The sequence below is a fragment of the Nannospalax galili genome, unplaced genomic scaffold, assembly GCF_000622305.1.
Source record: "Nannospalax galili isolate Female #2095 unplaced genomic scaffold, S.galili_v1.0 scaffold973, whole genome shotgun sequence".
NCBI classification, from domain to species: Eukaryota; Metazoa; Chordata; class Mammalia; order Rodentia; family Spalacidae; genus Nannospalax; species Nannospalax galili.
The window spans coordinates 1,940,334-1,960,390 of NW_008334020.1; the positions used below are offsets into that span (position 1 = coordinate 1,940,334).

The following is a 20,057-nucleotide window of genomic DNA, read 5'->3' on the forward strand; positions in this document are numbered from 1 at the left end:
TTGATTGAGGAGATAACTGGTATAGAATGAACCCAGATGTTGAGGAAACAAATATTATCTTCGGTAAACTTTTAAGTAGGTTCTATTTTCCTGCTAAAATGCCTTGATCAGACACAGCAACCAACTTAGCCATTGTAATGGCTACCCACATATTGCATTCCACTTTAATGTGGTAAGGTGTGTCTTATGAAATACTTCAGTACAAAAAAAAAAAAGGAAACTAGTGTATGGAACTACTGTAGCATACATTTCCTTATTTTCCAATCGCTTCCTTAGGTGGCCAGAAGTTAGGGAAGTGGTAAGCTGGCATAAATGTAAAAGGAACTTATTCAGCATCTTTAAAAAAGTATTTATTTCTTATGCTCATTTTATATGTATGAGTGTATTGCCTGCAGGTGTGTAAGTGCACTCATGTCATACAGTGCCAGCAGAGGTCAGAAGAAGTCATCAGATTCCCCTGGAACTGGAGTTACAGATGGTTGCTAGCTGCCATGTGGGTGCTGGGAATCGAACCCAGGTCTTCTGCAAGAGCAGCTAGTGTTCTTACCACTGAGCCATCTCTCCAGTCTCATTTTTAGCATCTTTTAAAAATAATTACATTATATTTTAATTCTAATGCCATTCACTGTCAATCTGTCAACTGTTAGGCTATATATATATTGAAATCCTCTATCTCTTTCCACTGGATCTTTTTTTTAAAAAAAAAAAACAGTCAAAAATGCAAACTGTGTGGTGAATTTAAATGATAAACTTTTATTCTGAATATACTGTTTTTGCACAAGATTTAACACAACATTTTCTGGGATTATAAATATTTTTTATAACAGTATTATACAAATTTTTACAAAATGTCTTCATCAGGCTAGTTAATTTCCACAAAAGTGTCAAGAGAACGTAATAAAGGGGGGAAAAGATCTATTGTTCACAAAAGCCCCTTGGCTTTTTGCAAGGATGCACGTTGAATGTTTCATTAAAAGTAACCCTAAAAGCATGATCCCACAATCACAGCACAACAGAAAGACAGATTTGCCAGGTCACATTGGAAACTCAGTTGGCATCTATACAAGACAGTATCCCATGAGTCTCAGTGGAATTTCAATGTTTCTTTTATATGAGCTAGAAATAAGGTAGATGAAAGTATTTGTAAGGGCTGTTTAATTCTTCGGAATTCTGGAAGTTGTCAGCACTTGATAGTTCACTGTAGTGATTTGCTCTTTACAGAAATATACAATGAATATTAACAATATTAACATTCTGCTATGAGAAACAATACACATTTCAGATAATGAAAAAATATTAAAATTCGGGGCAAGTGGAAAAGCCACAAAATTCATTGTGTCTCCCTAGGTCAGACTCTATGCCTTTAGACACTTTATTATATCAACTAACACAATCAATGGAACAGCCTAAGAGTTTTAAATTAAGACATAGAATTTAAGCTTTGGTGAAGACAAGTATTTAACTGAGATGTAAAATACAAGAGAGCATCAAATAAGCAAGTAACACTTGGGTTGCAAAGGTCACTTAAAAGGGATACTGCCTATTTGAACCCCATAAGGCCAGTTTTAAAGTTAATAAAAGGAATATTATTTATAGGAAAACTTACAAATGGCAGCAACACTGTATTTTTTCCCAAGGTAAGCAATAATGCATTAGAAACATGAAAAAAGATCATACTAAAATCTTGTAGGCCCAGGACCTAAAAATCTCTTCAATCAAACTTGCTAACTATGTCATGTTAAAAACCTGTTACAAATGTGGACCACGATTGGTGCTTGGCAGTAATGCTGGTTGTTCAAATGAAGAAAAGATGAAACCATTTATGTGAAATTCTTTCCTGCTAGTCAACACCAAGGTAAGACTCGTTTTGACTCTGTTTGTGTGACAAAGCGCACTCAGCTACAGGAGTAAAATGACAGTTAAATAGGTAAAAATATTTTAAAAGTTTTTTTCATTGATCTCACACTGTTCAGTCTTTGTAAATCTGTAACAGACTAAGTTCTTGTCAACAGAACCCACAGGAAAATAGTAAACTTAATATTGTAATTCGATGGCATGAGTGTTACTGTCCTTTAAAGAAAAAGTATGCTAAAGCCTGAACATTAGTATCTGTCATGAAAACAATTCTTGATCAGAGATCATGCATTCACCCAATTGTTACCAGGCATGTGGCTGTGATGATAATCTAACTGTGATCAAATGGGGCCTTGCCAAGAGATGCCAAGTTCAACGGTGATTAATACAAGTGTCATTGATGGAAAGACACTTTGTAGTGACATTAGCCATGAAAATACAGTTAATACACTTTAAGGTAGTTTGTTGTATGCTGGAAGCAATTAAATGGTTTTAATGCGCATCACTTATATGTACAAACTAGCAATTTTATATTTTGAGATTTCCTTCCCCAACATGTCCGTGATTCAATAAGGTCTAGCAAAAGGTAACAATAACTTTTGAATATTAATTATAAACAACATGATTTAAACATTGTCTTGCTTTTTATATTACTTTTGTGTTTTCTAAAATGTCAGTACCAGTTATGAATGGACTAAAAAATGACAAAGCATTAAAATGGTGACTGATGTCACTTCTTAGAACAATGGCTGGCAGAATGATTCCAATCATCCCTCCCCCATTTTAAATTAAGGAAAAAATTGTAAATAAGGAAATGTAGCACAAATGGTACCCAATGTATACAAAGCTGTAAACAAAACAAACAACTATGCTAATGAGTTGGCTACACCTTTGATATGTGGAGCGTATTAAAGCATGCTGGAGAATGTAAATAACTTTGATTGTAAAATAATGTCACAGAAATTTCCAGCATCTACACACACCAATACTTGGCATGTTAAAAAAGAAGAACTTGATTTACCATAAAAATATATGCATACTTTCAGCTTTTAGTAAAATTACTCTTCGTGGACACATTCGTTGTTTTTACCCTTTCTTCAAATACTGTTTATTCCTGAAAATAATTTTTAAACTCATAAAGTTTTGCTACCATATATTTGCTCTACATCACTAATGCTTTTCACCAATGAGGCTGTATAAAACAAATTTTATTATTCACAATCAAGTGTTCATGTGCATACACATAGATTCAAGGTTTCCTATTTATTCAGATTATTGTTAAACTCCTCATGAAGCTGCACGGAAATTTTGGTCAAATGATCTTATCAGCATGGAGGGACAGAAGCAGGAACAGCAGCAGCAATTGGATTGTACATGCTACTATTGAGACGAACAAAGAGGAAACCTAGGATGAATCTTCATTGAGAAGGTATATGTACTTTTCAAAAAATAAATGTGTTAAATTTGATTTATGTACGTAAAATATCTGTACATAGGTTTTCAGGCAAAAGCACGAATCTGTAAAAAATTCATGAATTTTCATTTCGCCATTTGCCTAACCTAGTCATTCAGCATTTACATTGTACAGTATATTCAGAATCGTTTAGCAACATTTTTAAAGATGAATTAAGTGCATTTACACGCAAGGTTCAGATTCTTACATGACAATAATGTCACCCAGGTAACTTTTCAATGGACTATACTCTACAGTAAGAAACAGAAAAACAAACCAAAAATTTTAAAGAGCAGCAGCATCATGCAAAATACCCTTGGTAACCCAAGTTCATTAATCACAAGAAAAACATGTCCCCACCCCCCACAAGCTTTTCTTAGAGCATTTAGATTATCTGGCTAGCACTACATGACTTTACTGTGAACAAAAGGGACATTACATCACGCACTTAAGGGCTTACATATATGAAGAAATATGTCAAAAGTTCAAATTTCACCTGCAAGCACCTTTAGTTGAATCATATCTCCCTTCTTTTCAAGTTATCAATTCATAACTCACCCAAATGTAATTGGTCACAAGCTGTGTTTTGTTTTTGGCAGAGAAGTCATTCTTTATAAGGCATTTTATTCATGGCAATTTTCTGTAGAAAATTAGCCATTGTTTATATTTCAACAGTTTAGACCAATCTATTTTTTTCTCTCTCTTTCTCCCTCTACTCAATAACTACTCAAAGCAGGAACTACTTTTTAGCAGAAAGAACATGAAGGCAAAAATGACTTTCCTCTCCACCAGGGATTTTCCTTGGTAAAACTGCAGCAAGTTGAAATTCCAGGTCAAAATTAAAGACTCTTCTGACTCAAACATCCGTATGGGGAGCCCTTTCACATGTAACCACCAACAATACAGCAGCAAACTCCCAAATTTTCCACAGAGCACAATTAGAATTTTGCTTTGATGTTATACATAGATGATGCAGCATTCACACAAATCAGGTTTTGACACCGTGACATGCAGCCAGTGGGAGTCTTGATATTCTGTGCCTTAGAGTTACTCCATGGTAGAGGCCCAGCTAATGTTCTGCATGTAGATTCCTCAGCTGACCCTATTTGAATGTAACTGAGGGCTCATGTTTGGGTAGGGTCTGGAGTTCAGTTGCAGATTTTGGGTTTAGATGGTCACAAGAGAAAGTGTCTGCTGCCAGATACCAGCCAAAGGAGTAAAAATTGGAGTCCAATGATTGACCACAAGGAGGGGTTCAGACCAGAAACACCACCGCAGTCAGTATAATCCTCCTGTTAGCAATGAAAGGTAAATAAGTAAAATGACAATCTTGAAAACTTGCAACAAAGCATCTTTCAGATTAATCCATACTTAGTCCACTTTTGAACTTACCTTGTAATATTGCCTTCACTGGAACTCAAATATTTACCTACATTTCATTGTACAGAAACTTTGAGTTGAAGCAATTTCCCTAACACTATTTGACACATGTTTTAAATTCTGATAATCATGAAAGAATGCTAATAATAATGAATTGTTTTGATATATAAATTGCTAATAAAAATTCACTATCATGATAAAAACAGTATTGACACATAAAAAATTTAACGATGCTTTTATCATTTCCAAGAATTATGGTTTTAACACCTGTGCTCCATAAGTGAAATATATTTAAGAAATCATAATCCGTTTCCCCTATCTTATGTCCAAGGTGAACATACAGGCAGGGCACAGTAGCACCCTGACTTTAAGAGTTATAATGAAGTGAAAAATAATATATTTGACCCTAAGCAATACAAAGACATTCTGGAAACACAGGCTTCAAATGTAGAACTAAGCTGGAAGAAGGGGGCTTGTTCACAGCCCCATGCAATGCTATCAGTATGTGCAGTGAATACAACTACTTGCATTCTGTACAGACTAATCATATTTTAGCTGGATTCCCTATGAGCCCACTTATTCTTTACCTTTATTCCCAGCTGCCATACTCTGACACATTTTTCATATTTTTAAATTTCTTCTCATGTAGTGAATTTCATTTAAAACTATCATCTCTCTCTCTCTCTCTCTCTCTCTCTCTCTCTCTCTCTCTCTCTCTCTCTCAGCACTACAGGATGCCAGGCTCTTGTGCTAGATTTTCAAGTGAGATGTAATAGACACGTGCATAGATGGCGTGTGTTTACTTGAATATGCTATACACAGGATGCCAGGCTCTTGTGCTAGATTTTCAAGTGAGTTGTAATAGACACGTGCCTAGATGGCATGTGTTTACTTGAAGATGCTATACACATTTCGCTGCATAGCTGGTAAAGCACTCTGTCTTGGAAAACAAGTGTCTCAGGAGAAAAATCAGAACTCAAATAATTGTTTGGTAGGCACCAAATTTGAGCAAAGAGATCTCAAGTAGAAAAAAAAAATTCTCCTTTGGATATGACATTCTGGTTGAAAAATAAGTACTTCTCATTCATTGTAGAAAAGTTGGAAAACAAAAATAGTAAAAGCTAACTATAGTAGCAGGTGATAAAGTCAGTAAACAAACTTAGGCATTACTTCTTTGTATTGTTGCAGCATTAAGATAAAATTAACAAATTAAAATGAACAAATGCCCACATCTTACTAAGTGGTGCATGCTTTTACTGATCCATTTTATATATAAAATTTCTAGGTCACTTTTAAAATGTTTATATTGCTGTTTTCTTTCATATTATGTTTTGTGGAATGTTTTCCTTAAACAATGATAGCTTACAAAAGCCCAGTGCTTAGTATTTTTATGTCTAATTGATTACCTGTCATTCATATCTATAATTTTTGTTCTTTAGAAAAGGAAACTTTACAAAGAAACATAAAAATGATGGTTTTATATTATACTCTTTTCACACACACTATATAGTAAGTTGGTTCCCTTGGGCTCTACTTTGCTCATTTCTCTTATGATCACAAATAGGGATAATTATAGAAAAATAGAATTCTCTTACACTTTCTTTTCAATTTTTTATTTATTTTTAATTTTTTAATTTTATGGGTATGAGTGTTTTGCTTGCAAGTATGTAAGTGCACCTCTGTCATGCAGTGCCCACGGAGGCCAGAAGAGTTTCAGATCCCCTGAAACCAGAGTGAAGAAGAGTTGTTAGCCACCAGATGGGTATTGGGACTAGAACAAAGGTCCTCGGTAAGGGCAGTCAGTGATCTTAATTACTAAGCCATCTCTCCAGCCCTCTATTACATTTTCTAATGTAGTTAATTACATACTTCTTTAAGGTACATATCAGGGCATATTCCAAATAACACTGTTTATTTTATAAATGTAAATTGAATGTACATAGCACCCTGGGCAGAGGGTTCAGTGTATTTTGTTATTTTAGTTTAAGAATTAAAACTGGCTAGGTTACCTTTACTTGAACTTTTTATATGAAAACATATTTTATTGTCTCAGAGAAAATGTGGCTATTTTCTGAGGTTCCCTTTGCTTGCCCCATCGTTCCATGAGTTCATTCTGTTCTTAGTAATAGTCACACTTCAATCTAGCAGTTTCTTAGCCAATGAATATCTAGAGACCAATCAAGAAAGAACACACTATCACCAAAAGTTGCGGTCAAACCATCATGATGACTCCAGAACATCAGAGATGGAACAGCATTAGCAATAACTGGAACACTGAGCACCGACACATGTCTACAGCATCTGTTCAGCAGTACTGCTTATTTAATTCAGAAATTTCTCCAAAGATCAAAGATTAATGGTAACTTTGGCCTAGATACAAATCACATTGCATAAAATGATCTCAGAAAATAAGAGGTTTTATACTAAAATATTACAACAGGCATATAAATATTTTGGAAATAAGTCTGAAAATGCTGTTTAAGTTAGTTTTTTTTTAAAGAAAAATATCAGAACAATTGGCTCAGAAATTCATAAATAATGCTTAATAAAATTAGAATGGGCCTTTAATCTCATGTTAGAATTTTCTAAAATTAAATTAAGATGACTACTTCTAGCAATTGCCTCTTTAGTAAGAGCAAGAAGTCATGAAGTCATGGAGGTTGCATCAATTTTTATTCACATAGACTCTATACAAACACCTTATGAGAAAATAATGATTTTTAACAATATTTGATTATTTTTATTTTATGTATATGAGTGCATTGCCTGCATATGTGTAAGTGCACACATTGTGTAATGCCCACAGAGGTCAGAAGAAAGCGATGGATCCTCTGGACTGGAGTTAGGATGGTTATTAGCTGCCATGTGGGTTCTAGGAATTGAAATCAAGTTCTCTGTAAAAGCAGTCAGTGTTGTTAACTTCTGAGGCAACTCTGCAGTTCCAGAGAAAATAATGATTTTTTAAATCAACATAAGAATCTAATTTGCTGAGTTCAGGATGAGAAACTGATGTGCCATTTGAAAACAGCAAAGTACAAAATAATTCTAGTATTAAAATTTTAATAATCCTGATTTTTTTAATCATAGGTTTGAGGATATGAGTTATTTTATAAAATTTTAAGCCAAAACCAAAAGAAAAGAAAAATTAGAGAAAGTGACTGACCACCCACACCCAGGCAAACTTGCAGTAATGTGAAGATAGAAACTGGTATCACCAGACAGAATCGACTCATTGTGACAGGATTTAATAATAATAATAGGCAATGTAGCAAGTACAGAAAGAAAAGAAAATATAGAAAGGAAGACAGACAAAATGAGAGTTCGTGCAATTTTCTAGTAATTAGAAATTAATGTGAGCCTTTACCCAGCTCGGATTCGCACCCACCATTGCATTACCAACGCATTACCAAAGTGTGCCACTACCAAGAAACACAATACATTGTTAGCACCCCAAGCTGTGGAACAAGAACTGTACTTTCACACACAATCTGAAATAGCTGATAAATTCAAATGGCTAGAAATTTTGTCTTAATGTTTTAATTGTCTTGATAAAACAGAATATCCCGTGATGAGAATATCTGGGGTCTTAGTGTTTCTACATCATCTTGTAAATTCAGCTTTGTGAATTAATCTGTGTTTGTACTGTTGGAAGTTGGTGACTGTTGATGAATGACAATTCCTTAATGAGTGACAATACTCTGGAGACTGCAAGCAACCACTTTCTTTAAGGAATGAATTGACATGAGCAAGCCTCTAGAAAACATAGTGGATAGAAGGTATATTAGAAAGACTAGAGGAGTCCTCATATCTGTGTGTTGAAAAGTTCTTATTTGATGCCAGGTGTGATGGCACACAACTTTAATCCTAGCACTTGGGAGGCAGAGGCAGGCATATCTTGAGTTCCAGACCAGCCTGGTGTATGCTGCCAGTTCCAGGTCAGTCAGGGCTACACAGTGAGTCCCTGTCTCAAAACAATAATGAAGAAAGAAGTCTTATTTAGTAAAATTGGAAAAAAGGGCTTAGTTGTAATTTCTAAACACTTTCCCTATCAAAAGGAAAATTAATTCTTATAGAGATTTCCTGATTGCAACATCTTACATTTTTAGCTCTATCCCCACTACTGGTTATTATTTATTTATTTATTTATTCATTTATTCATTCATTCATTCATCCATTCATGTATTTATTCATTCATTCACTCACTCATTCATTCATCCATCCATTCATTAATTTATTCAGCATGCAGATGTACAGTGCCTGTACTGAGCAGGCCATAGCAGAATATCTTGTGTCTTCCTCTATCACTTTGCCTTCTTGCCTTGAGACAAGGTCTCTCACGGAAGCAGAGGCTTATAGTTTTGACTAGGCTGGAGAAGGAGCTCTGGGGATCCACCTGTCTGCACTCCCTAATGTTGAAGCTACAAGCACAGCCATGCCTGGCTTTTTATGTAGGTGCCAGGAATTCAAATCCAGCTCCTCTGAAAGCAAGTACTCTTGTCCACGGAACCATCTTCTCAGTCCTTGGTTTTATTTTTAAAATAATGTTCTGTTTTTAGTTCACATGTCTATTTTCATAATATATTTCTGTGAGAAATGCATTACCATTTCTGGGGCTGATATCACTAAATCTGAATAGTTAAACATATTTTAGATAAATACCTGTAAGAATATACAGTAATCAGTGGATCTTCTAACATGTTTTTTTTTAAAATATCATTTCAAGAAATGACAGTAGTCTGAATGTTTATAGGTATGTGTAAGCAAGTGAATGTGAAAATCACTAAAAATTAGAGAATTGAACATTGAAAGCAGTAAAAATAAATAGTGATCTTCCAAAGGCAATCATCTTCGAGAATAAAGTTTTTAATTTTAAAAGCAAAGAAGCTGGTTATATATAAAAATCTGGATATATATGAATATGTATGTATAGACTGTAAGTAACAGTCAAAATAGTAGGAAGCAGGAAAGAGCTAAATTTTAAGAAAAGTAGTAATCACTGTTAAGTAAGGCACATTAGTTATAGGTTGTAATATTTTGTGAAATTAACCCGGTACTAGTATAAGATAAAGGAAAAAGAAATTATTACAACTGAGGTCTATAATAAAACTCTAAACCAACAGATTTTAAAAACATGGAGAAGAAAGTCAAAAAAGATAATAGGATAGCAACTAATTATAATGGGCTTTTAAATACATTGGATGATGACTAAACATAACTAAATAGATTGAAATAACAAATTTTCATCAATCTAGTATAAATAATTAAGGTAGGCAATATGTATACAGTGAGTATGGTTTTTATGATTATTACTCATTAATGCGTCATTAAAATAATCATAAAACTATTATTAAATTGATTTAAGTTGTGTTTGAAAGTAAAATTTTAGTGGGAAGAACAGGAGAAGCAATTATTGAGTTTAAGCTAACTATGAAAACTATTGAAATGGAAAATGTCTATTTACTAGAAAATCTAGGATAAAGATGTAATGTTTGAATTAAAAATTAAAAGTTATCTCTGTAATTCTTATTGGCAGTGACCATTAATTATTACCATTTAATGCACTAAGGAACCTTACCAGGACATTGTTATCAAAGCAGACATCAGGCCCTTTTCGGTATCTGGGTTGCTTAACCATATCACAAGGATCTGGACCATCAGCTAACAATATTTGTTAAGGAATAGGATGTAACTTTTCACAAACATGATTTAAGAATCCAATGAAATATGTTTATTTCCAAAAGTAATCAAGATATACCTGTGCTATGCCCTCATCCAGTACAACCAATTCAAGTACTTGGGGCTATGAGAAACTAAATTGTCAATTCTCTTTCTCATATTAACGGAATATGTTATCAGTTCAGACCTTCAAACCACATTTTGGGTAGTGCAATATTTTTCTCTTTATGAGCATAAACAATGTGACAAGTTTAAAAATGCAGTGCTTTGAGATGGTCTGTTCCAAACATCTCTGATGTAAAAGGATACAAGTCTGTTCCGCTTGCATGAGCAGCCGTGTGTCACAGGGACATGTCCCTTTGCTCTCAACCATTATGAATATTAAGTTGGTGTTCATCAGTTTTTCTACATGAAAGATTCTGCAAAACACATGTAAGAGTATTTCACTGAATGAAGAGTATTTGGGGGGGAAATGGAGATTTTTAAAGATCCTCACTTATTAAAAAGAAAGACAAAACAAGACTTAATGAAACACAAGTATGACCGTCACAAACCAGCACAAAAAAGTGTGTGATTTGAGAAGAGAAACATTATTAGCATGAATATATCACTTCTTTTAGACAGATATTTTAAAAAATCAAGGTCATATCTGAAACATCTTTTATTGTAATCTTTAAAGTTCTTAGCCCTCATTACAAATGAGCACTATTTAGTTGCTGTTGAAATTCATAAAAATGCTCAATTTTAAATGTTTAAGAAATTGAATGAGTTTTTAACCTTTAAAAAAGATCTCCATTTCATATTAGAATGTATTGTTCCTTGCAGAAAGACTCATTGTTTTTGGTACTAACACTGAGATGAGAAATTGTGGCATTTATTACAGGCAATATGCTTTATTTTACAGATACCCAAACTAGGAAACAAAAGTTACTATACATCTTGTCAAAGGTAAGCTTGTCAGAATAAAGTGTGGAACAAAGCTGTTCAGCAGACTTCCTATGAAGATGGAAATGGTTTGTGCTTTGTTCAATGTGTTAAACGTGAGTCACACAAATCTTGTAAAAGGGGCACAGAACTTCAATTAATATATTTAACTTTGATTGAAATGTAAATAGGTGTCCATAGTTGGAAGCTGTTGCACTGGACAGCTCTGATAGAGAATCAAGGGATTTGAGTTCCACCTCCAGTCTCAGCTGCTCTGTCTTCCTTTGAAACCAACATAACAATATAAATATATGACAAAGATCACATTCCTTTATGCTCGTGTTTTTCAAAGAAGTGAAATTTTACTTGCTTTTTTGCCCATTGAAATGAGGCCATAGCAAATCACACGAAAACACAGATTCATTTAAATGACCTCATTACACTAATCTTTACCCTTGCAGTTTCACTAAGCTCTTCAGTACACTTTGCTGTCATTGAACCTCAGTTAGTGAATTGACCAAGAGATTGTGAGACTCCTTGGAAAGCAGACGCTACACTACAGGCTGGTATTCCTTTTGCTGAATCAAATGATCTTCTTTCAGAGTTCATATTTGACTTCGCTCATTTTCTTTCCACCTCACAACTTCTACCTCCTCCTTGGAGACTGTAGTTTGCAAAAGCAAGTGTAAAAATACTAACCATGTTTGATACATGTTCATGGGAACTTTGGTTAACTCTTTTGGAAAAAAAAAAAATTTGTAATTGTTATAGACTGACTTTCTCAACCCCCAGCAGTGCTTTCACAATCTAAGATTACCTCATCTCCTCCTATTTCTTCTTCTCTCTGTTAACGTTCTTCTCCAATAACTTGTCATTTATCTCTAAAACCAAAATGCCCTACCTGTGTCCTCTGTGCTTTCTAAGCTGTGGCTCTCTGCTCTGTCCTCAGGGATCCCAGAGATTAGCACTTTCCTTCCAGACCTTCCAAAATCCCCACCTTGCTTTTCTATGCTGTCCCATTATAACCAATTACATTTTTCCATGTCTTACCCCCAAATTTGAAGATGTTATATGAATGTTAACATTAATTATGACCTTATGAAATAATATTTTTCTCAGTTCCTTCAATTTCAAATCAAAGGGAGTAATAGCTTCTTCAAGTCAGAGAACACCAGAAGTATAAACAAACACCCTCTCCCACCCCTGCTGAATATCTTTTTACAGACGTACCTAATTACCATAAATAAAAAGAAGTCTCATTTAGCTAATCATTATTGGCATAATTAAACTTTCTCTGTGTTATAAAGTTTTGAATTATTTTATGTGAAAATATATCAAAATATAACCAAATTTATCTCTGTTCTGCCTAGAAAGTTATCCTGCTTATGTAATTACAGTTAAAAGAATCACAAATTATCAAAAGTAGATTTTAAAAATATTTGAGTTTATAAGCTTATGAAGAAGCTTTAGATTTCTGACATTTTTAACTTAAAACAACTATCACCTCTGGCTCCACTAACAACTTCCATTATTTTCTGTGCTATGATAGAAGTAAATACAGTTTTTTGGTGAACTAGGACTATGCCAAACACAAAGGAACAAAGTACCTGGAACAATTTCCACAGTCTAATACCCCATTGAATGATTTACTGTCATTATCGAAGAAATACTGGGTTTGTTCAGTGATGCAGCTCTGCTTTGACAGGGAGGCTGTGAAGTCATCCTCCTCCATCTCAACTGCGGGAGTCAAAATGAAGATCACCATTATGAGGGGACACCAAGCTTTTCATGCTCATGGGGCAAAATTAATGTATAAGAACAAATGTCTGATTGGCTTGTTTACTGCTGAGTAAAAGCCTGACAGTCCTTAAGAGGTGCCTGGAAAGTCTCTCAATAATAAATTAATATATCAGCTACAAAATGCAGGCCAATATGAATTACAAAAGTATAGAAAATTGTAAACTTTTAGAAAATATTTAACAAAAATTTCAATATAGCAAAAGTATGTTTGATGATTGTCTTTCTCTCTATCTCTTTCTCTCTCTCTCTCTCTCTCTCTCACACACACACACACACATACACACACAAACACAAATGTGGTCTTTGAGTTTATCAGACTCAGCATAATACAAAATAATGCTTTACTTTTTGCTGTGACAGTGGCCACATGTGTGCATTGACATACCTGCCTCAAGGAGCCGTGGAAAGGTCAAACTCAAGAGCAATTGCTGGAGGATAGACCTGAATTTTTAAAATCAATAATTGATATACATCTAGAACATTTTCTTTATAAATTTTTCATGAAATTTCTGGATAGTTTTGCAAGTACACACACATAAAAATACATATTCCATTTTTATCATTTTGGGCAAAGTCAAATTTCACAGAAACCTTAATGGCACTTTTATATTACAATTGTGCAAAATAGGGTTGGATGTATTGGCACATGCCTTTAAACCCAGCACTCAGGAGGCAGAGGCAGGTGGATCTCTATGAGATGTGAGATTGAGGCCAGATTGGTTTACATATTGAATGCCAGGCCAGATGGGGCTACAGAGAGATCCTGTCTCAAAAAGACAAAACAAAACAAAATTATGCAAAATATTGTACCTTTGTTTCTAATTTGTGAAAGAGTCATAAGAGCAAATGTATTTGGGACCAAGTGAGGGACACACAGAGGTAAAGTGGGAACTGTGTAGGGGATAATGTGAATATTTCAGTGTGCAGGATCGCATATATTGAATTTTCTCCTGATTTTAGTTATTAAACTCTATAATGCAATAAACACACAAACAAAACTGGCTTGGGTTTGAGCTATTTACCCCCCAGTACACAGTCATTTGCTAATCTGTAATGTGACTTTTATAAAATAACATGCAGAAAATTATATGGAGAAATATGGCACAATTTAGTTTGTAAATAAGTGATAATTGAGCTAAACATTATTAGAATTATTGGGAACTATATTTAGTTAAGGTGTGGTGACAGAGAATTGGGCTAGAAAATAGGCCAAAGGCAAGTGTTTCAGGATCATTGCAAGATATAGAATAGCTACTTACACAAACAGTACTGTCATAGTGTAAAATAATTTTTTTTTTTTTTTTTTTTTTTTTGCTCATTTTGAGACAGGGTCTCCTTGTAGCCCAAGCTGGCCTGGAGCTCACTGTGTAGACCAGGTTGGCCTTAAACTCACAGAGATCTACCTGCCTCTGCCTCCCAAGTGCTGGGATTAAAGGCATGCACCACCACACATTCAGAGAAAAATGTGATTTTTAAAATATCTTAAATGTTTTCTATTACTTTAAAAAATTATATAAACCTTTAATTATATCTGCAAGACTATTAGTACTCAATGAATATTATAGATTCCTGTGCATAGAATAAGACCAAGACAATATGACACAGTGATGTACAAAACCAGAAAGATAGGAAAGGCAGGAGATAAGTAGAGAGGGAAGGAAGGAGGGTGATAAGGGATCCGAGACACAAGAGGAAGCTGAGTGACGTGAGGGATCAGAATGTGATTTCCACATTCCCACAGTGTCCCAACAGTTCAGTGTTTGAACTCCACTGGTGGAAGGGCATGGTGGGGGGGTAAAGGAAGTAAGTAGAGCCATGAAAAGAGAGAACCAGATGCATATCAACAACACAAAGCTTCTAGCACTACTCCAATCCTTATATTCAAGGTAAAGCAGTAGAAAGTTAAGTCCCCATGTCTTGAATTACATAATATAGACACTTTATTTGGATATTAAATCATGTTTTTGGGGGGGTTGGTCTTTTTTGAGACAGGGTCTCCCTGTAGCCCCAGCTGTCCTGGAACTCGCTATGTAGACCAGGCTGGCCTTGAATTCACAGAGAATTCAAAATAATTCCTGCCTCTAGAGCAACATTCTGAATATTTAAGGCATTAAATATAATGAACAAACAAATGAAGAGTTCTAACAGGACGATAGAAAAATCCAGTCAAAAACCTATCCATGGGGAAGTCATGGGCCAGGTGGGGGGTAGGGACTTACTACTGTTTTCTAGTTAAACTGATAATGGCATCAAACTGCCTTCTAGATGACTACGTTTAGATATGTGAACAGTGCTACTCTCAGCCTTAATCATAGTTTTCTTTACAATGCACAGCAGTGAATACAGAGAAGCTTGGCTGCTCAAGATGCTGAGACTGGGGGAGGCTGAGTGCTCAGCGATGCTCAGTAGACTTACATCACCCTCTCTCTGTACAGCTCATGGTTTATTGCAGAAAAGCAGTGGAAGGAATGTAAGAGCTGGGGAATAAGGGAAGGGCTGCCAAGTGCCATCTTCTGGGCATGTCACAGCCACTGCAAACACGAACTCACAGAAGCTGTGGTTGCCTGCTCTAGACCTGCACAAGACTGGACCTATCAGCAGTCAGTCATGGATAAGGGAGAGGCTCTTGGGATCCTACCCTTCCATGCTGAGCTATTGGCTATTGATGGATTCTGGGAGAGTCATTATCTTTAGTGTATGCCCACTAGTGGATTCACCAGGCTCCAAATGGATGCTTCCAAACCCCTGATCACTCAGATAGCCAAAATCTCTGGGTCACAAAACAAAAATACATGAACACAGCAAATGGGATGAGAGTGGGTCAACAGGAGTGGCAGGAAGATACGAGAGGATGGGGGAATGAGAACAATCAGAACGCACTTTACATGCATATACACAATTGTAAAGGAAGAAATTTAATTAAGAAACTCTCTGAAAAAGTTGAAATCTGCTTCAGCTTAACATTATTTTTATTAAAAATTGAATTGTTTCACATGATCATTTAGAAATAGCTACTTATATTTCTTATATGTTCTATAGGAAAAAAAGAATAATTCCCTTAATATTTTACCCATCACAAAATCGATATTTTAAAGGCTTTACTATTTTATAATACCTTTCTCTCACTACCAATAAAAATCACATTTTGACTTACCAGGCAGCAGCCGTGGCCCACCAGCCAATTTGTAATATGTCTGTAATCGATGGCTATAAAATATAATAAGAACTCATTACAATGGTCTACACTTGAATGCTCCTTCGAGAGGAGCTGATTGAAACAGATTTTACTCACCACATATGCTGAGCGATGCCCTGCTCCTTGCTTTGGTGCAGCACCTGGATCACACACGGACTGATAATCGTAAGATTTGTTGAATGCATAAACTGATATATTGACAAGGTGTCTCATAAGACTTGGATCGATCTCTCCAAAAAATCGTCCAATCTGGAAAAAGAAGAGAAATATTCAGTAGTTTCAAATTTAAATCAAATATGAACATCTGAACCAATACAGTGAAAGAAAAGATACCATCTAAGAAACTAAAAATCAAGAGCTTATAAATATAAGTAAATGAGAACCTGCCTATGTAAAAGCAAAAGTGAGATTAGGAGCTCATGACTCAGAGACTTGCCATGATATATTATTTGTGGGAAGAATAGGATACCCATTAGCATAAGAAGGTCACAATTTGTTATCCCCTGGTAGGAAGAAAGGGATTAGAAATAGGAAATGAAGAGACATAGATCAATGGAAACAAAAGTTGCGGTTGCCTAGGATGAATGAATAAGCCTCAGAGGACCACAATTAGTAATGTCACACTGTAAGCCAGAAATCTACTAAGGGTAGATTCCAGCTGCTCTTACCTCACAAAAGAAGGTAACTACGAGATGACAAATAACTGGCTTGATTTAGAGTAAAAACTATGTATAAAGACATCTCATATACCTTAAATATATACAATGGCAAATATCACAGGAAAAGCCAAATGTCCCCTGGAGAAGTGCAGATTACTTTGAAGGAGAATGGGCAGAAGTAGAAAGCTACCCGGCAGGATGATTCTGTGATGAACTGGAGGAGTCTCACAGCTTTCCAGACAATCACAGACTATTTGCTCTAGCCCACAGCAAATGTTACTGAGAAAAAAGGCTAGTGTTGGGAACTCTCTGGATATTTTAAAAAGAGAAGCTAGAAATGTAGATTCAGGAATTAAATTATTTGGCAGCTAAATCAAGTATCCTTTAAATCCTGAGTGAACTTGCAAATTTGGGGAAAGAAATTGCATCCACTGACTATATATCAATTTAGACATTATCAGCTGTATTTACCATATAATTTTTTGATAGAATGAAGGTAAGTTCAAATCATTCTGAAATCCTTAGTTCCATGTTTTAATGGTAACTGCTGTTACCAAAAAGTATGTCATATGGTCATGCACCACTTCCCTGGCCCTTACAATCCTTCTGCCCCCTCTTCTGCAATGGTCCCTGAGCCCTGGGCAGGTGAGGTTTAATATAGGAGCCCTGTTCAAGGACTGGCATTCTGCAGACTCTTAATCTCTGTGTTTTGGTCACTTGTGACCTTTTGTGTTCCCGACCCTCTATTGCATGAGGGAGCTTCATTAATGAGAAATAAAAACAAATTTTTTAAAAAGTAAATTAATTACCAAAACAAGAAAACCAAGGTTTAGTATATATTGCTTAGTGGTATATGTTGTATTAATGTATTTAGGATTTATTTTGTGACAGTAATTAAAAAAACACATCAATTTCTAGAACACCTGAGTTGGTTTTGCAATTTTGATCAGAGAAATATACTTTGGAAACTTGATTTCTCCCTTACTTCAGTTTCATACCTGATTAGTATAATCATCATGATTTGCCATCAAAAGAAAGCCACCATCATCTAGAATCACACAGTCCATTACCTAGGCAAAGAAAGCAGCAGGTGTTTAGGAAGGCTGGCATGTTCACTCTCACTGTTCCAGTATATACAGGTAACTCAGACAACAGAAATAAGAGAAACTTCAGTAGCTGTCTTTTTTAAAATAAAATATGTGCAGGGATGTTGAGTGCATATGTTACAGGCATGCATACATTCATATCAAGTTTCTAGGCTTTGATAATCTATCACCAACTATCCAGCTACCACTATCAACTCAGTCTAGAAAAAGTATAGAAAACAGTCTGTTAAGGTCTTTTTATTACTTCAAGGTCAATTAAGATATCCAAGATGCTAGACAGACCAGAATATTTAATAATGTATAACTCTTTTGTCATTTTAAACATATGATTCTGACAAGCCACTTAAAATTTTTATTTACTCTGTTTCACAGAATAAGTAAAAAAAAAATCAAGCATCAAAATATGTATAACTATTTTATATCTTTGTATTCAAAATGTTTGGTTGGTTAATTAGAGATTTAAAACAGAAGGGAAAACAAAATATACTCATGACTGGAAAAACCTTTCCACCCAGTTTAAATGTATGAAAATTTAATAACTTATTTGAAAAAAATCACAGAACTTGTTTTTTCAAATTTGAGAACATCATTTTCTAAATATAGTAAGTTTGCTGAAACTTGTGCCCTAAAACAGCTATTGCACAGTCTATGGAAAAATAAGTAAATTCTAAAAATAATAAACCTGATTGGCTTCTAATATTGCAGAAGTAAATCAGAATGACATATACCCTCTCCATCCTGTGCAAATAGCAAACACATATACACAAATGGACTAAATAGTCAACGTATTCATTCTCTTTCACTTCTTAGAACAGTTTATCTCACACTACACAAAGAGCAGGCTTAATTTTTTAGCACTGTTGGTACACATTTTATTTTTCAATTAGGAAATTGAAATGGAAGTGATCAATCAGTCCTTGAAAGTGAAACTTTACAACAGCCTACACTCATCAGCCTTTAATTCATTTTTCTCTATCACTATAGATATTGTGAAAAAAATTCACAGAAAGTCAAAAGTTGAGGGCAGAATGCATTTGGAATCAATAGAATGCTTTAGTTTGAAACTTCCCAAGGAGGAAATGAAGATACATATATCAAAAGCATCTAACATCATTGACACAGAAAAGAGTGTCATCCATATTGACATGATTCTTTTCCTTCCCTTACTATATGTTTACAAAGAAGCATTTAAAGAATCAAAACACCTAAATTTGAATTTGTATTTATAAGTTTTCCACAGAATGTTTTAGCAGAGGATTAAAGATTCCTGAATTTTAAAATCATTGATGTGATTTATTACTTAGCAAGCAAGAGAAAGAACATATTATAGTTAAATTTATTTTAAAGTGTTTTCTTGGGGATACAGAGATGTCTCAGTGGTTAAGAGCACTGGCTGCTCTTGCAGAAGACTGTGGTTCAATTAACAGCACCCACTGGCAGCTAACAACTGTCCTTAATTTCAGTTCCAGGGGATCTGACACCCGCTTCTGACCTCTGCAGGTATTACACCTACCTACATGCAGACAATACATTCGTATACATAAAATAAAAATAATAAATGAAATATTTTTTAAAAGTATTTTCTTACATCACTGTTTCTTTTGCAATCACAAACTGGACCAGCACACTATAAAAAGAGAAGTAAAATTATTATTCCACATTTTTAAAACACTTGAATTTTAATTCCGTTTATTTCACCTTATTAAAATAAGATAGTCTTGAATATTTTCTCTAGCATAAATAAAATTAAATAATAGTTCAGAATAAAAGATACTAGTTTTATCTTTTAAATTAGGAATATCAATCAATAGATATCTACAGGAGCATTTCAAGTTACAACTTTGAAATATTTTTCTTTTTATTTATTGAAATATTTTTCTCATATGTTGAAGACAGGGATTTGTATTTCTATTTCACTGTAGTGGCACTAAAAACTTACTTTACTGCTAGAAATGTCTTACTTTTTATTTATTTGAACTTGAGACTATTAATTATAGTATAAGAATTAT

General features: G+C 34.6%; 1 protein-coding gene across 6 annotated transcripts in view; it reads right to left on the reverse strand.

Moving 5' to 3' along the window:
• Positions 1-733: 733 nt before the first annotated feature.
• Positions 734-20,057, reverse strand: part of Cacna2d1 (calcium voltage-gated channel auxiliary subunit alpha2delta 1) — a 499,112-nt gene continuing 479,788 nt past the window's right edge. For all 6 annotated transcript variants that reach the window (XM_017797133.2, XM_017797131.2, XM_017797132.2 and 3 more), the window contains 9 exons: positions 19,637-19,675; positions 17,941-18,012; positions 16,380-16,532; positions 16,242-16,294; positions 13,473-13,528; positions 12,895-13,024; positions 10,673-10,782; positions 10,263-10,345; positions 734-4,599 (listed from right to left, as the gene is read on the reverse strand). In XM_017797133.2, coding sequence (XP_017652622.1) covers positions 4,483-4,599; positions 10,263-10,345; positions 10,673-10,782; positions 12,895-13,024; positions 13,473-13,528; positions 16,242-16,294; positions 16,380-16,532; positions 17,941-18,012; positions 19,637-19,675 — 813 coding nt within the window. In that variant the 3' untranslated portion in view covers positions 734-4,482. The remainder of the gene's footprint in view (positions 4,600-10,262; positions 10,346-10,672; positions 10,783-12,894; positions 13,025-13,472; positions 13,529-16,241; positions 16,295-16,379; positions 16,533-17,940; positions 18,013-19,636; positions 19,676-20,057) is intronic.